The sequence below is a fragment of the Dipodomys ordii genome, unplaced genomic scaffold (assembly GCF_000151885.1).
Source record: "Dipodomys ordii isolate 6190 unplaced genomic scaffold, Dord_2.0 Scaffold3, whole genome shotgun sequence".
Lineage (NCBI taxonomy): Eukaryota > Metazoa > Chordata > Mammalia > Rodentia > Heteromyidae > Dipodomys > Dipodomys ordii.
In genome coordinates this window covers 11,493,672-11,512,180 of record NW_012267219.1, presented here as the reverse complement: position 1 = coordinate 11,512,180, position 18,509 = coordinate 11,493,672, and the positions used below count along the sequence as shown (strand labels likewise).

Below are 18,509 nucleotides of genomic sequence, written 5' to 3'. Positions count from 1 at the left end.
GAAGGAAGGAAGGAAGGAAGGAAGGAAGGAAGGAAGGAAGGAAGGAAGGAAGGACAGACAAGAAGTAGGATGATGTCTAGTAGTATATTTTGTCAAATGAGCACCAGAATATTAATCTACACTGGCCATAAACATTAATATGTACATATAAATATTGACTTACCTTTGATATTGATTAAAATAGCAAGTAAATGGCTGGGAACCAATCTCATCTTTCCAGTACTGTTGCCAATTCATGACACTTTCCAAGTTCTTCTGATTTTCTCTCTTACAGGGAGGGATATAGGAGCACTAGCAAAAATAGAACACAAAAAGTAGGCCTATTATTCTGTAGAATATTGAAATATGGTTCTTTCATTGTCAAAAACATTGGCTATAACACACATGCTAGGTCTGATGGGACAGTATGGACGATGTGGGTAGATTAGCATCGAGGGTCCATCTCAGTTGCCATGAATGTGTAACCACAATGCATCACAGTTCTCCCAACGCCATCTATCATCATATCCCAAGCCAGCATTCTGATCCTGAGACAGGAAAGCATACTGAAAGTATTCCAGCCATGGAGCAGTCCAAAACAAGCCAAAGAGCACAGCTGGTTCATAGGGATACCCTTAGGCACCAGCTTCTCATTTGTGGCCTCAGTAGCTCAGCTCCTAGTCCACTTTTTGAATAGTGTCATACAGAAAGTAAATCTAAACTAAACCTAATTTTGAATATAATGAAACTGAAGTTTCTAACTTATACTTCAAATTTCCCATTTGGCACAATGAAAAAAACATGTCAATATAAAAAATTCCTCTAATTATAAGGATAGAAAAGCATTTTATTAGCAATGAGTTACAGTACTATAACAAATTAAAAACATAGTACACTCTGTCCTTAAGGACTTTCCAGTCAAAAGAAGGAGGCAAAAAGGTCAATTTGGATTCCCAATTTCTATATTTGGCCTTGATGTGTTCCTGTTCTACTTGTAAGAAATGAATCAAGCACATAGCTCTTTCCTGGATGCTCCTCTCAACCAATGAAACTTAAGTTTGTGTTTCTTACATTGTCTTGGACAACCATATCAGCAGAAAATTTCTTCTCAAGTATAAAATCAATGCATTTTTGCTAACTGATAATTTTTTTAACCATGTTGCTGACAAAGTAGTTCTCTTAAAAGGACTTGATTAAGCCACATAGATTTGGCAACATTGGAAAACCATTCTTCACCCCAGATGTTAAAATGAACCCTTCACATTTGAAGTCATTTTCTCTGATACAGAGATACATCATCATGATGATGCCACCTAACCCTTACTGTTTGCAATGTTCCAGACACTGTAAAAAATGCTTCATGGGACTAATTTGTATACTTCTTACAATAGCCCTCTAACGATCTCCGTTTTACACATGAGGAAATTGAGATTTTTGTCAGCTCTACAGCCAGAACTAGAGTCTGGAGATTTTTTTCTCACATTCTATTTTCAGATGTTATACCAAGGTGTCTGATATTAAAGAGAATAAAAATTTTGAATCCCACTGGTTTTTGGATTTGTTGTTTGTTTTTTAAATACTTTCTCATTGTTTTTCTGGTGAAATTCAAACCTCAACATGAAAACAATCGTCATAATCTGATCTATGCTGCTCCCACCCCCATAATCCTGGGACAACTTGCTCCCCAAATCTTCCACCGACTGTCACATTTACCTACCCAGAACAGGCTGTTTCTTTTGTTTTAATACCCTTTTCCCTGAATCCCTTCCATTCGTGGGTCAGGTATGGTATTTTCTGTTTTGGAAAGCCTCTCCTCTCTTGCTCTTTTCTCAAGTGTCCCTCCCTCATGCAGCTGCAGGAATCATGGCTCAAATCACATAGCACTCCACTAGCCTGTTGTATGTTAGTCTTGCTAGCTCATCCATGAATTGAGGACAAGTACTGTTACTGTTCTTTTCTGTGTCTTTGTCTTGAGGATGGCATCTGGTAATGGGAATGTTTCAAAAATGCTGTCTGGCCTGGCACCGGTGGCTCACATCTGTAATCCTAGCCACTCAGGAGGCTGAGATCTAAGGACTACAGTTTGAAGTCAGCCCAGGCAGAAAAGGTCCTGCGAGACTCTTGACTCTTATTTCCAATTAACCACTCAAAAACTGGAAGTGGCACTAGTGAAGCACTAGCCTTGGGCAAAAGAGCTCAGGGACAGCACCCAGGCTGAGTTCAAGGCCCACGACCACCGCCACCAACAGCAAAATGTTATCTGAATAAATTAATAACATTATTTTTTCATGTGTTGCAATCCTTCCAAAGAGTATTATAAGTTAAATAATGAGCATATAATACTCTAGTAATTTTATAAAACTAACTTGATCTTCAAAGGAAAATTTTGTGCTGGGGTTTGAAGTCAGGTCCTCATGCTTACTTCTTTTGTTTGCTCACAGCTGATGTTCTACCATTTTACCCATGTCTCAAGCATGGTTATTTTGATTATTATTTTTTATGATTATTTTTGAGCTAGAGTCTCAGAGATCTTTTTTGTTTTTGTTTTTTTGGTCGGTCGTGGGGCTTGAACTCTGGGCTTGGGCGCTATCCCTCAGCTCTTCAGCTCAAGGCAAGCGCTCTACCGCTTAAGCCACAGCGCCACTTCGGGTTTTTTAGTGGTTTATTGGAGATGAGTCTCACGGACTTTCCTTGCCCGGGCTGGCTTTGAACCATGATCCTCAGATCTCAACCTCCTGAGTAGCTAGGTGCCACCGGCACCTGGCTTCAGAGATCTTTTTTGCTTGGACTGGCTTCTAGCCACAGTCCTCCGAATCTCAGCCTCCTGAGTATCTGGGGTTGCAGGTGGGAGCCACCAACAGCATCCAGCTCAAAAGGGAAACATTTTTAGGTCTAAACCTTATGCTCTTAAAAACTATTATTGTCATTTTCTTAAATCTCAATTCTCCAGTTAATGTTTCTTTACATTTTCTGTGAAGCTAATTTCATGCTTTCCCTAGATCCTGCCTCAATTTTAGGTAGTAGATCATTGTAGAGTGCCAGAATTTTAAAACCAACCACAAATAAAAATTCAAAGCAGTGTTCTAGAAGAATTAGGAAATTCAGACATGCAAACTCCATTCTTTTTTTAGGTTATTCAAGTCTGATGGTTTCCCAGGCTTGGTAAGGATCAACAGAAGGGCCACAACAATCATCTGTGTCATATTACTATTGTTATCACCACTGTCACCAATATGGCCACAATCCGTTGCCTATATCTGAAGCACCTCATTAACCCAAATAAGCAACTACAACAATTACCCTCATGATGTCAGCAAGGAAACTGTGGGATAGAGGGGGTTAAGAAATTTTTCACAATGGCAAACTGTGATGACAAATAGAAAATCTAGGATTTGGATGACAGTGTATTCCCAACACTGCCCTACACCACCTTCAGAATTTCTTCCTATACAACTTGCTGGTGTTCTCTCCTTGGAGCTCCCTAATTTGGAGCAAAGAGGATGTCCTGCCTTTTACATCCACTCTTGGCAAGCCAATGAAGAGTGTCTATTGGAATGGAATTGTAGTCCTCTCGAGGACCGACTAGCGGAAGCAGTCTGCTGCAGTTCTGCTTTCCCAATCTATCCTCTGAGAAGTGCAATTTTAAGTTTTTCTTCTTTCCTGCCTCAACTTGGCCTCAGGGTGGATTTCTGGTACCACAAATGTAATTTCACTTAAGTAAATGGACAGACACAATGCCTTTGATTATGGAGAACAAGATGCATTCAGTTAGGAGAAAGTTTTTCATATATTTCTGACTTATTTTATTTTTCAGTTGCAAAGGCAGCATTTCCCAACTTCTAACATGGTGACTCCAGTAACCTTCATTTGGATCAGAGCGGACTGCTGTTGTCTGCATGAGGATACTTTATTTAAAAACTTAGGAGAAACAAACAAGCAAATGGTTTAAAAATTGTATTTTCTTACTGCTGCTTTTAAAAAAGTTAACTTTTAGATTCATAAACAAAGTTGGTGGAATGGAATGAGCTATTTTGAGTACAATAACATAAACACTTCTGTGAATTTATTAAGTAAAGATACTACTATCATCAGTTGATGAGGACTGTTTCATTACATAATCTGTATTACCTGTTTTGCCATTGTCTTGTTTCAGGGTTTATCACGATTTATAATAGCACTCTTCTATAGCCTGCACAATGAGTTTATATTTTAATAGAACTGTTCTGGAGTGGGCTCTTTGCCATAAGTATCTTGAAGATTGCATTTCAATCATGTGGGCAGAGTAGGCAGAATCCACTTTCTTCCTTTTATGAGTCATTTAAAACATTATTGCATAAAACACGTGGTCTGTTTAACTAAATATTGGTTCTATGTTAGGCATTGGGTTCTATGTTGGGCATTCTCTATTTTTTCTGTTCTCTATTTCTCTATTTTTTTTGGGGGGGTACTGGTTCTGGGATTTGAACTCAGGGCTTCTCAATTTCCCTTAGCATTTACTCTTAAGGCTGGATCTCTACCACTTAAACTATACTTCCATGTGTGTTTCTTGATGGTTTACTAGAGATAAGAGTCTCTCAGATTTGTCTACCAAGGGTGGAAGATCTCCTCAGATCTCAGCCTCCTGAGTAGCTAGGATTATAGACATGAGCCATCAGTGCCTGGCTATGTTAGGCATCCTCTAAGAAACAGAAATGGACTTACTATTATGTCCTTTAGTTCTATCATTCCTAAGTCAAGAAAGAAACTGGAGGGAAAATAGTCCATTTCTGTTTTTCCCTCCAGTTTCTTTCTTGACTTAACTTAGGAATGATAGAACTAAAGGACATAATAATACAATGCATTTTGTTTATCAAATATTTTCCAAATATTTGGTTAGAAAATAGTAATTATCTACTGGGACACCATGTTACTTACATTTTATGTCATAAACCTTCATTTAAAATAAAATCTCTGTGCCAACTATGATTAAAATTTTAGCATTTTTGATGACATAAACATATTATCAGAAAGGCTTTGTAAAATAAAATCTGAGTCATTTGTAAACTCCACAATGTTTCAAACACCACACATATACACACATGCATATGCACACAGTACTTGTGAATGTAGGCTAATTGAAGAAACACATATAAAATTATTCATCGGCTATGGGCTGGGAAGGTGGCTCAGTGGTAGAGCACTTGCCTTGCATGCCTGAGGCCCCGAGTTCGATTCCTCAGCACCACGTAAGCAAAAAGAACAAAGCCGGAAGTGGCACTGTGGCTCAAGTGGTAGAGTGCTAGCCTTGAGCTGAAGAGCTGAGGGACAGCGCCCAGGCCCAGAGTTCAGGCCCACGACCGGACAAAAAACAAAACAAAACAAAATTATTCATCGGCTAAAAAAAAATAAATTCTAAGGCAGGAGGTTCCAGAATGTGTATATCCGAAAGTTAAATAAAAGCAATCTTATGGAACACTTTGAAGGTCAAATAAATGTGAAAGAATGTAAAAGATAAAAGCTTAGAAAACATAAAAGCAAAACTATGAACAGAAGCATTTAGAGCTTATAGATGAGCACAGCCTCAAAAAAAAATTCTAGTGCCTCACCTAGCAAACATTGCTTAAAGTATGTTCTACAGACCATGTGGATTGCTTGTCAAAAACATCCACCCTTGGTGGTGTGTACTGAAGCCTGTAATCCTAGCTACGTAGGGAGCTGAGATGTGAAGATCATGGCTTTAAGACAGCCCAGGCAGAAGAGTATATTAGACTCATTACCAATTAACCAGCAAAAACTAGAAGTGGTGTGGTTCAAGTAGTGCAGCACCATCCGTGAGTGAAAAAGCCAAGTGAGAAAGTGAGAGTGTGTGAGGTCTTGAGTTCAAGACTCAATACACACACACACACACACACACACACACACACACACACACACACACACACACACACACACACACACACCCTCTTGGAAGCCTGATCCATTTAAGCCTGATCCACTCCTACAGTGAGTGGAATGACATATTTTTATAACTGATCATTTACACAACAATCATTCTTGATTGCTGAGTACCGGCTAGGATACAAAGATGGGATATTACTTACCCTCTTTTCCCTCTCCCTCTCCCCAGAAGCATATAGTATAGTACAGATTGCTGCCCAGTGACAGTGTTTGCAAAAGAGGAAAGGGATATTCTGGCCACAAGGGAAAGAAGACTTTTCAGAAGAGGTAACTTGCTCCTAGGCTATTAAAGTTGTAGAGGAATTTGTTTGCCTCAAAATACATTGGAAGGTGACATTCCAAGAAGCGGAATGTGCAAAAAAATGTGTGGATATTCAAGACTGAATCATCTAAGGTGCTTGAAGGAGAAGGGACACTGGAGATAGCAAGGGAAAATGTCCAGATGGTCTGACCTACTACTTCCTGAAGAACTGCTCTTCTCTCCTCAAATGCTTCTGGGAGAGTTGCTCATTGTCAAGACAGTAGCTCTACCAAGTTTTTTGCTACTACAGCTGCTTTGTAGAAATTTAATAATAGCCACTAAACTTTTGGATTCATGCAGATTGCTAAGGTTGCTGATATTGTGAAGATTGAGAAAAGTGTGGAATGACATCCCACCTTCAGTAGAAAAATCGTTCCTTTAGTTTTAAAGTTAGAAAATAAAAACACAACTGTGCCAAAAATAGAGGCTGAGTCCAAATAGAAATAGATCAAAACAAGGCAGTTTAATTTGGATAAAGTTCAACAGTTATTATTTATAATGTGCATGACTGGACATGTAAAAATTGGTTTAATGACTCCTGGTTATAATTTTAAATCCTTGAAGACAGGTTGAAGAATTAGAATGTGTGCTCAGTCTGCCTGAGACCCTGGTTTCCACCCCCAGCAGCAGAATAAAATCCCTCAAAAGATGGCCAATACCTTATAACTATATAGTACACTGAAATAAAATAAAATTTTATTAAATGCTCAGGTTCACATGCATTATTTGATGACACTCTTTGTGTATTATTCTGTATAATGTAAGATACACAAATTTGACATGTCTATGTACAGCTATATCAGAAATAGAAATATTGTAACCATGATTGGCATGCCTATAAGTTTCCTATCACAGAAAAAGAAAATCACGTGGGGGGGAGGGGGGAACGAGAAGGATTGGGATGGGGGGAGGGGGGAGGCTGGGAAGGGATGGGAAGGGTAAACAAAGGAGGAGGCTGCAATGCTTGGTAAGAAATGTACGCATTATCCTGCCCATGCAATTGTAACCCCTCTGTACAGTATGTTCACAAATAAAATAAAATAAAATAAAAAAAAAGAAAATCACAGTGATGAAAAAACGTATTTCTGTTTGTGGCAGGGGTGTTTTTTAAAGACAGTTGCACCAATATATATTTCCTCTTCCACACTCTCTGCTATAACTTGGCAGTACTCATGAGAGGTGGGGGAGCTCTACCTTCTCTTCTCTAGAACATGGGTAGAGTCACTATAACATTACAGCTGAAATAAAAATACAGGGCTACTTTCAAGGCTAGATGGCAATGAAACTTTTGCTTATATCACTCTCTTGGCTTGTCCTTGGTACCATAACTCCATTCTGAGAAGCCCACACTAACTCACCAGAGAGACCATATGGAGAAGCCAGTGTGGAGAAGAGCTGGGGGCCTGAACCAGTAGCCAACATCAAATGTTTGATATGAGTGAATGTGCCTCCTGATGGCTCCACAGTTTGGGACTTTATGTAACATGGACCAGAGATAAACTGTCCTCTACCTGAATCCTGATTGTCAGAACTGGTAGACTTGGTTAAAAAAAATGCTCCACAAGGACTTTCACAGTGACAAACAAATTATCCAACCTTCCAGGACTAAAATAGGTGGACAACCTTCTAAGGTTCTCTTTGAATCTACATATGTACAGTCTGGGTAAAATGAATTCAACGAAAGACAAGGCAGGGATCTTCATAGAATCCCAGGTTTAAAGCTCCTTGCATGAATGGAAGAGAGAGTTTGCTCATTCAGGAAGGAAGACCCTGTGGCAGAACCCAGTGCCTACTGAATGAACATCTTTTAACATCTAGTGAAACATAAAGACATTTGCCAGAGTAACCACACAGAAGGGGACAGGGCACCCATTTGGATTAATCTTGTTTACTTTGTGAGGGCTCACAATGAGAACACATGGGGCAGATAAAAATGGTGTTTGATCCAATTCTGTATCACGATAGGTCCTGTGAACGATGAATGTCCCTACAGATCTTGAAATATAGCTGCTTCATCTATGTCGATGTATAGCATGAACACTCATGCCCAGCAATGGTCCTAATTTGTACTTTGACCTTCCTACCCATAAAGTAAATGAATGGAACAAGTCTGTATCTCTAGGGGAGTCACACAGGTAAGAGGAGTGAACATCCCCAGCTCATCCTTACTGAAGTTGCCTCTGGAAGAAGGCACACAAATCTTGGAGAATGACCGCATTGCTGAGTGAATCAGCGATGACTACTTTCATCAACTGTTTTAGAGGCAGTCAGTCTTTTACTGGAACAAATGAGCTTACCTCTGGTACTAGCTATTGATCTGACTATTGCTAGCTTCTCCACCTTTGAGCAGCACAGGCAGTACTGTCTTACTCAAGACAACACCGATTCTGTTCTGCCCTAGTCTGCAGGGACCTTGACCCTCTCCTAAGCCCATAGAACATAGCATTGTACAATGATGATATTGTGCTGATTGGGCCTAGAAATCAGAGAGTACAAAGTGTCCCAGATTCCTTGGTAAAGTACAGATGTGTGAGAAAGTGGAAATTCAAGGTTCTATTATCTTAGTGATGTTTTTTTTTTTGGGGGGGGGGGAGTCTATCTAATAGTAATGTCTGAATGCTCCTCCAAATGGAAAACCAATTGCTGTACCTTTCACTCTTTAAAACAAAGAGGCACAATGATTGTTGGTCATTATCATTATCATTATTATTATTATTATTACTATTGTCAGTACTGAGGTTTGATTCAGGACCTGGTCACTGTCCCTGAGCTTCTTTTGCTCAAGGCCAGCACTCTACCACCTGAGCCACAGAGCCATTTCCGGCTTTTTCTGTTTATGAGGTATTGTGAAATTGAACCCAGGGCTTCATGAATACTAGGCAAGCACTCTACCACTAAGCCACATTCCCAGCCCTTAATTATATTTTAGAAGAAACACATATCAACATTTGGGATTATTACTCGGACCCATTTACTGAGTAACCCAGAACCCTGCCAGCTGTCAGCGATAGCCAGAGCAGAAAAACCTGCTCCAGGGCACAGAGCAGGAAGGTTCCTCAACTTACCTCTGTGACCCAGTGCCTTCCAGCTGTCTGTGACAGACAGCACACATGTGAAGCTCACAGACAGTCCTGATAGGATAAAGCAAAACTATTCTTCTGATTTGTTACTGTTGTCCAGAAGAATCTTAATGCCTGAACATCAAAATACCATGTTATCCACTGGGTACTGGGCTGTTCATCTTGTAAAAACATAAGCTTGGAATTTATAAGAATGAAGCAAATGTTATAAAGAAATGGCTCATAGTCCTGCTGTACCTTCTCTCTTGATATTATCACCATTCTCAACTTGTCCTAATATGCAGCTATTTATCCAGGTCTGTTTGTCTCATACTTGCATATAGCTACTGCCATAAGACTGTGGAGTACTGGGGCTAGGTGAAGACGATGGCCAGCTTGAATGAATGAAACAACAACAACAGAAACATTGAGCTTAATGAACACAACTTCGGGAAGAATTCCTCCTCGTTTATTTCTATTGAAGGAACAATGTTGGAAGTACAGCCCAACACAAATTTGTAGACACTGGCGAACAAATAACAAATTGTATTTTGATTAAGCTATTTCCTGTGTGTTAAATCCTCAGAAAGACAACTTTGATCAACACATCAGCTCTAAAAATTGTATTTCCCTTGCACCTTTTCTCAGGAAGCTACTTGAGGATGTATTCCAACAACAACAGGAAAAAGGAGGAGGAATCAACTAAGAAAGAGGAAGGAATGGATTCAATAAGACAGGTATCAACAGAGTAGAGACACACAGCTGACCTCAGGTGCTAGGGAGGATGTCTCAGGAGATGGAGGGAGGAGAAAAAGGAGAAGGAGAAGAAGGAAAAGGAGAAAGGGAAGAAGGGGAAGAAGAGGGAGAGAAGGAAGAGGATGATGATGCGGACAAAAGACAGTGCTGTCAACTGTAAATGGCCATATGAAAAAAAAGTAGATAAAAGGCTTTCATAATTCTGGGGGAGAATGTTGAGAAAGCTAGAAAGGAACATAGGAAAGTAAGATTACTAACTTAAGGAAACCAAAAAATTTCAGAGATGAAATTATATCATTAAAGTTAAGTACTCTACTAATTTAACCAAAAGTTATGCTAGAATCCTATTTAAAGAATTAAAGAAGGAAAAGTGAGGTAGAATGGAATGGTGTAAACAAAACCAAATTGTTAATCTTCAAAAACCTCTATCATAGGTAGAATTGGTGTCCTATCTATCTACCTATCTATCCATCCACTATCTGTCTGTCTCTCTGTGTATATATACACACACACACACACACACACAAATACACTATATATTATTTATATTACATATAATAGATGCACATACATAAAGGAACCTACTAATTAGAAATATGGAGGTAAATACTCAAAAAAAAAGAAATAGGCAAGTGGAGTTGTTTCTGGGTGTGATGGGCAGAGTATCCTTCATTTTCCCCCAAATAAAGTCTTTGATGCATGTTTGCTATCATCATTATGAATATAGTTTCTTTTAAAAATCAAGTAGCTTCAAATTTATTGGCACAGAACTGCTCAAAGCAACAGGCACCGGTGGCTCACGCCTGTAATCCTAGCTACTCAGGAGGCTGAGATCTGAGGATCTCGGTTCAAAGCCAGCCCGGGCAGGAAAGTCCGTGAAACTCTTATCTCCAATAAACCATCAGAAAGCTGGAAGTGGCACTGTAGCTCAAGTGGTAGAGTGCAAGCCTTGAGCTGAAGAGCTGAGGGACAGCCCAGAGTTCAAGCCCCATGACCAACGACAAAAAAAAAAAAAAAAAAAGAACACTGCTTTGGTGACAAAATTTGCTGGGAATTCATATCCAGATTTATCTTTCTGAAAGCAAACCTCACTGCTTGGAGATACTCAGAGTATCTCCAACCAGAATTCTGAAGCCCTGTAAAAAAAAAATCATAAGTTTGTGCTGTGAATTTCCTGTTTAGCTGCTCTGAAAAATCAAATAAATGTCAGTTGAAAAGTGCTGAAGGGCAAAGTTTGACCTTGACTTAAGAGAGATCTTCAGAGCATCACATTCACATGGAGAGATGTGACTGGATGCTGGGTGAGGCTCAGGGGACAGGGACACAGAAGGCACATTCTAGTTCTAAGTGGGGGAGCTCCACTGCAGCACTGAGTGAAGCCTCCAAGGATGGTACCAGAATGGAGCTCCAGCCCCACTGAGAGCATTCCCAGCACTCAGAATGGTGCTTGCCACATAGCAGGTCCCAGAAACACCTGCTGAAGTGATGGCTGACAGATAGTTTTCTGGATTATTTTTCTCAATATTACAAACAAAGTTGGTGACAAAGCTCCTAAACTGTCTTTTCTCATTTATGAAGTTCTTTTTCCTTTATTAAAAATATAAGGTAGTTGTACAAGAAGGTTAAAATTCCATAAGTCAAGGTTAAAATTCCATAAGTACAATGCTACTTGATTAACGTCACTCTCCCATTTCCCCCATTTTTCCCGTACCATTCCTACCTTCAAGTTACATAGCTCAATTTTTACATATGCACATTGAACATAATGATTGCATTTGTTCACCCTTCCTACCTCCATTTTGAGACAGGGATAGTTTGGCCTCAAATTGGAGCTCAGCCTGGCTTTAAACTCTTAATCCTCCTGCCTCAACTTCCCAAACACCTTTTATGGCATATGTTTCTTCAGTAAATTTAATGGAAAATATTTCATCTCAATATATGTGTATACCCATTAACATGTGCATTTGTAAGCATACATTAATGGTAGACACATAGTTATACAAATGGTAGTTTATTACCAGATATCTAAGTTGTTTCAGATGTTTTGCAATTTTGCGTGATACAGTTTATAGATATATATGTAAATATATATGAATATATATATATACATATATATATATGTATACACACACACACGAAGCTATGTCTTTCAACCCTTCCATTAATTCTCCCCTAAGGAGGTGCTGTCAGGTGCAGGATTTCTGGGTCACTGCATATACACAATGTACCAGGATGAACTGCTCCCCCACTGAAGAATGTGACCTTATCAGATCTACGATGTACAAATATTTTCTATCACTCTGTGATTATCATTTCACATTCTTGATGGTGTCCTTCGCAGAACAAGTGTTTTCATTTTTTTCTTAAGTTCAATGTAACCACTTGTCCCTGTTCACTTGTGTTTTTGTAATCCAAGGACACAAGGTTAATATGTGTTTTTTCTAAGGCATAACTCTTGATGACCTTGAATTACAAGTACTTTGACACTTACCTTTAGGCTTGTGATCCCTGTTAAGTTAATTTTTATATATAATACAATATGGCAGTCATTCTTCTCCACATACCTATCCAGTCATTGGAATATCATTGACTGAGAATGTGCTTTCTTGGTTAAATGCTTTGACACTTTTGTCAAAAACCAACCGTCCATCATGTTCATTTCTGGATACTGTTCTCTAGATCAGTATGTCTGTTTTCATGCTAGTATTACATTTTCTTGATTGCTGTTATTTCATTGTAAGTTTTAAAACAAGGAAATATGTCTTCCAACTGAATTCTCTTCTCTCAAGAATTTTTTCAGGTGCTATTCTAGGTCCCTTGTATGTCCATATGAATTTTAGAATCAGCGTGTCAATTTATAAAGAAGTTTTGCTATAGACTGTAATGAATCTGTAGACCTATTTAGGAATAGTGTCATCTTAACAATAAGTAGTCTTCCAATGCATGAATAAAGAATGCTTTTTTATTTGTCTTCTTTAATTTTGGTCAGTGGTGTAGAGCTCGTAGTTTTTCTAGACCTAAGGTTTCTTCTCTCTGATGAACTTTTCTCATTTGGAAAGGGCTAGTATTCTTTTTTCTTTGTAGAGTGCTTGTATTATTTGACTTTGTAAACTTTATTCCAGAGTGTTTTGTCAAGACTATTGTAAATGGAACTCCTCATAATTTCATCTTGGGATGGCTTTGAATTGCTAGTGTCTAAAATTATAATTTATTTTTGTACATTGGCCTTATATCTTCTATCTTGCCATTTTACTGAACTCATTTATTACTATAGCTAGTCTTACCTCTCAGTGTTCTGCGTCTTGCTCACTGAGGCCCAACTCACCGTTAAAAAACAGACCTGACAATCTCCGTGTCTTTTTGTTTGCTTTTGGTGGAATCTGTGGACTCCTCTTTCTCCACACAATTCATTGTTTTAAATGTCCTTTCAGCCTCTGAATATCTATTTTTTTATCTTATTCAGTCTCTCAATTACTATCTTAGGTAAATGTCATAAAGGTAAATATCACTTCATATCCACCTTCCCTGGGCATCCTGACCAAAGAGAAGTGCTTTGCTTCCCCCTGAATGCTCTTACTCTACACGAATTTCCTTTACCCACATATTATGCTATGACATTACATTATAAATGTATTTCTTGGGCTGGGCAGGTGGCTCAGTGGTAGAGTGCTTGCCTCACATGCATGAGGCACTGGGTTCGATTCCTCAGCACCACATAAGCAGAAAAAGCCGGATGAGGCACTGTGGCTCAAGTGTAGAGTGCTAACCTTGAGTTGAAGAGCTGAGGGAGAGTACCTAGGCCCAGGGTTCAGGCCCCACGACCAACCAAAAAAATAAAAATTAAAAAAATAAAAAATGTAATTCTTATTTGTTATCCTCTGAAAAAATACAAGCTGTAACAGGAGACCACGAAGCAGATACAGCACTGAGCTGTGTCTCGTTGAATGAATTACTTCTAGTTTCTTGCCCAGTTCTTTGATTATAAGAAATAGGAATCAATGATTTGCTTAACTGAATTTTATGTACATACTAGGTATTGTTTAATATAACCACCAGAGAAAAAGTAGTCAAGGAAAGCTACTTTTTCATGGAGACACAAAGACTTCAGAGAGTAGTGATAACTCAGCTTGGCTTGTTATTATGTGATTCTGATGTAAAGGACATCCCAGAGCACAGTGCATATCAAATTGAACTTGCATTTCAAAGGTGTCAGAAATCACCACGCTTTAGCTGTATGTGGGGTGGGGTGAGCTGAGTGAGTTTGAAGGGTGCCACCAGCATAATGATTGTAAGTCACAGAGTACCTCCTCTGTAAGTACATCCAGTTCAGAAGACACATGTAAATCCCATAGTTTTTTTCCTAGTCCTATTTAAGCTTTCTTCTCTCCGATAAACTTTGCTCACTTGTAGAATACTAGTTTCTTAGAAACTTTGTTTCTAAGTTTTTATTACCAGAGGAAGAAAAACACATTCAAAACAAAAATTAAGTGGTCTCTAACCACCTGCTCCTGTCCCACATATGAGAAAGTGTTTAGAACTCATCATTCATAGATAGATAGATAGAGATAGATAGATAGATAGATGGATGGATAGATAGATGTATGGATAGATACATAGATAGAGATACTTATATATGCAAAAACAAGCGTCTGGAATTTGATAAATTCATTTCAATTATCTTTTTTTCCTACAATGCCCTCAAGTAATTCTTTTTATACCAGCATCTTATATTGAGTAGTACTGACATCTTTCTAAAGTACAGTCATTAACCACAGCAAATTCTTTTTGGCTGTAAAGTTGTTTTTCTTACACAGTACACAAGGACATATTCTAAGACAGAGATGGTCATGTCTTGCATACATATTAGAATCACTTGTAGAACTTCCCAGATATGGTCCAGGTACAGCCATAATAGAGGCCCAAACCTCTAAATATGCACTCCCATAAATTACAAAGAGAATCGTAGGAAGAGGAAGCTGATTCAAAATTCACATTTTGCTCCGACTAACCCTAGAACTGATCACTTCCCTAATCAAATAATTTGTTGACTTGTATAATACTTCATACAACTATATCCAGTGATTGCTTTCAACAATTAGAATGGGATGCAAAACCTAAATAAACAGAATAGGATTCAGAAATAAAATTTAAAAGTTATTAGTCAAAGATTGGTATCTTCAATAGTAGTCTTAACAAGTAGGGCTTAACAAGTTAGGTATTTGTAATAGTCTTTCCCTTCTCTTCCTTTTACTGTAATTAATGCAGCAAACTCAAGGGAGGAGGAAAACGTGCTTGTTCTATTTTTCCTAAGTGGTTTCTTATGGTGGGTTCTGAAGAAAGTAGAAGTTGTTATAATTCGTGATGCTAAAGGAAGAGATGGGAAAACTAGACCTTCAATCAGAAATGGTGTAAGTTGAAGCTCAGAAAAGACCTTTGCAGCCAAGATGCAACAGGAATGGCCACGGGGACTGTAACTGCAAGGGCACTATGAGAATTTAATATACTTATATACTTGACTCTGCCACAATATTTTGGCTGCACCAAAATTTTCCATTACCATTTTCAAAAGTTTCCAGATTGAACACTTAATTGATAAAAAATAGAGATAGAACAAATTTATGTCCTATAAATGCTGTAAAACATCCCAATCTGAATAAAGAGAGGTATATTGGTTTGGCTGGGAAAATTATGCCTAAATTGATGGATTAGTTTCTGTAGCATATGTACCATTTTCCAGTTCTGTCATTTCCTAAATGTTTCACTTTATAGAACACCAATTGTTCAAGGACTTCTTCAAAACAACGATTGCCAAGTTCTGCATTGGCATCGAGAAAAAAAAACAGATTATGAGTGAAGAAGAGAGAGAATCTTAGTATTACATAAAACATCATGACAATTGCTTCCAAGTAATTTAAAAATCAATATCTTGATGATTCCAATTTATTTTCTCTGCCAGATCCCCCCAATGCTTAGAAATTCTGAGGAAATTTTCTTTTACTAAATTCACCAATGCCTTGATTTAGGTAAAAACCATCTACTTATAACTGTATATTTATTTGTAATAAAATAATTATTTTAAAATATTTAATAATGTTTTGCCAACCATAATATCTCTTAAATGATGAAACTATGTAATTTTAAAATCATTACTAGTGCATGACAATCTTTTTTGATAAATCATGAAAATGTTTATAAAGCCCTAACATTTCTTTTTAAATTCCTAAGGCTTAAGAAGATTAATTTACAACATTTGTCTTGGAGACATTATCACTCTGCTAAAGAGTTTGAACATTATATTTTAATTTGTTTCTAGAGCCCAGCACTGGTGGCTCACACCTGTAATCCTAGCTACTCAGGAAGCTGAGATCTGTGGATCACAGTTCAAAGCTGGTTTCCTCAGTTAAGTCTGTGTCTCTTATCTCCAATTAACTACCAAAACCTGGAAGCAGAGCTGTGGTTCAAAGTGGTTGAGTGCTAGCCTTGAACAAAAGAGCTCAGGGATAGTGAGGAGGTGTTGAATTCAAGCCCCCCAACCAACAAAACAAAAACTGTTTCTAAATCCTTCTTCTCATATTTACTACCTTTATAGGAACTTCTTTTGAAAGACAAATCTTTATTTGTTGGCAGGGACTTTTTTTGTAAGAAGTCATAGTTTTCAGACTTGTTATTATTATTTGTAGTACTGGAGATTGAACTCAGGGCTTGCTAGGTAGGCACTCCACTGTTGATCCACACCTCCAACCCTAAAATGTAATTACTTTTCATTTCCAGGCTCAAGAAATGTTCTGTTTAGGAGACAAAAGTACAAGTTTTACTGTAGAGGACTAGCATGCTTATTTTAAATACTTCAAAAATAGTAATTCAGATGTTTCCCCTTTGGATTAATATAAATGCATTTTGTGGCATTTAATCGGGAGTTTTCTTGTGTACACAAAACTCTCTTTTTTTGTACTGTTTTCCAGCTTGGTCTTCAAAGAGAAAAGGAACTGGTAACATTAATATATATATATATATATATATATATATATACACACACACACACACACACATCTTTACTTTGACAGTTAAGGGACAAACATAGTAGGAAAATGCAAAGGAACAAAAACCTTGCTTGCAGAAGCAGGTGCGCTACAAAGCTTCAATTAGTGCAAGGAGCGAGGACACTGCTTTTTATAAGTGCTTTGCTCCACTGGGAATAGTTTTCTGAGTCTCCCTCTTTGCTCGACAGCCTGCGAGTTCTAACCAGGTTTCATCTGTTTTTTGTTTTTTTCATTTTCTCTCTTGCTTGTGATAGCAAAAGTTGTCACGAAACGACTGTTTTCGTGCATTTCACGGGCACTTTTCTATTTCAGTAAGTTTCACTGTTGTCTAGAAGGCTCCTGGTTGTCCCCAGGTCACAGAATGTCCTCTAAGATCCTTCTGCCTTTAGGTCCCCCACTCCCCCACCCCCACGCCACCACCAGCACTGAACTTCTCATCTGATTCCAGGCTGGTGTCTTCTCACCCCACCCCACCCCACCCCATAGGCTTATCTTTAGACCTCAAATCAAACACGTCTACTTAGAGGTAAAAGGCTAGGAGTTCTGACTTCCGATGACCTATGGTCACAGACCCTCTCGACCTCCCAAGCAAGGTCATTCCATCACTCTGTCCAGGCGGTCAGAAACTCGGACCTGGACTGACCATATGCAGTAGTAGGTGGATCCCTGATTTAGTCTAAGGGCTTCAATCCAACTGAAAGTTAACTTTCTCTCAGCTTCTAGCATCTGTCTAAACCCAGTCCTGGAGACGCTGGACCTGCGGCTGGGCCTGAAAATCCGAGACCAGACAAGATAGGCAATGATAAGGAGAGGCGCACCCGAAGGAACCAAGTGAGCGGTGCCCCGCCCGGGGCACTCATTCCTCGCTGGAGTGCAGCCCGCGAGGATTAGCAACCGCGGCATCCGACCAGGGCTAACCCTGAAGCTCCCCCAAATTTGCCTCCAGAGCTCGGCAGGAGCGAGGCGTCCCTCGCGGGAGCCTCGGAGCGCGAGCGAGGGAGCGCGCGCGCGCGCGCGGGGCGTCCTTACCTTGGGGTTGGTGAGGAGCTGGTGCTCGTCGCTGTGCAGCAGCGCCCTGGAGTTCGACTCCGAGTTGTTCACGTAGACCTGGACGCAGGGGTACTGCGAGGTGCCCCTGCAGTCGGCGCCACAGGTGAAGGTGCACTCGAACACCTCGCCGATCTGCTGCACCGACAGCACGGTGCAGTTGGCCGCCGTGGCTTGCAGATCCTGCAGCGCGGGACTGAGCCAGCAGAAGCCAAAGATGAAGAGCGACACGACGCCGGAGATGATGAGAAATAACCCGAGCCGGATGCTCTTGTCCTCGGCTTCCGTGTACTCGTAAGCCACCCGGAGCTTCGCCATCGCCCCCCACTCACGGCGGCTGGCGCGCTCCCCCCGCCCCCCACCCCGCCCCCGGCGCTCAGCCCGACTGCT

The 18,509-nt window shown here is 39.5% G+C and overlaps 1 protein-coding gene across 1 annotated transcript in view; it reads right to left on the bottom strand.

Annotated features, from left to right (window-relative positions):
* The window catches only part of Kcnmb4 (potassium channel subfamily M regulatory beta subunit 4), a 41,281-nt gene extending 22,779 nt beyond the window's left edge, over positions 1 to 18,502 (bottom strand). Inside the window, exons 1-2 of the mRNA XM_013020445.1 lie at positions 18,102 to 18,502; positions 164 to 291 (exon numbers count right to left, since the gene is read on the bottom strand). Coding sequence (XP_012875899.1) covers positions 164 to 291; positions 18,102 to 18,437 — 464 coding nt within the window. The 5' untranslated portion in view covers positions 18,438 to 18,502. The remainder of the gene's footprint in view (positions 1 to 163; positions 292 to 18,101) is intronic.
* Positions 18,503 to 18,509: the final 7 nt, after the last annotated feature.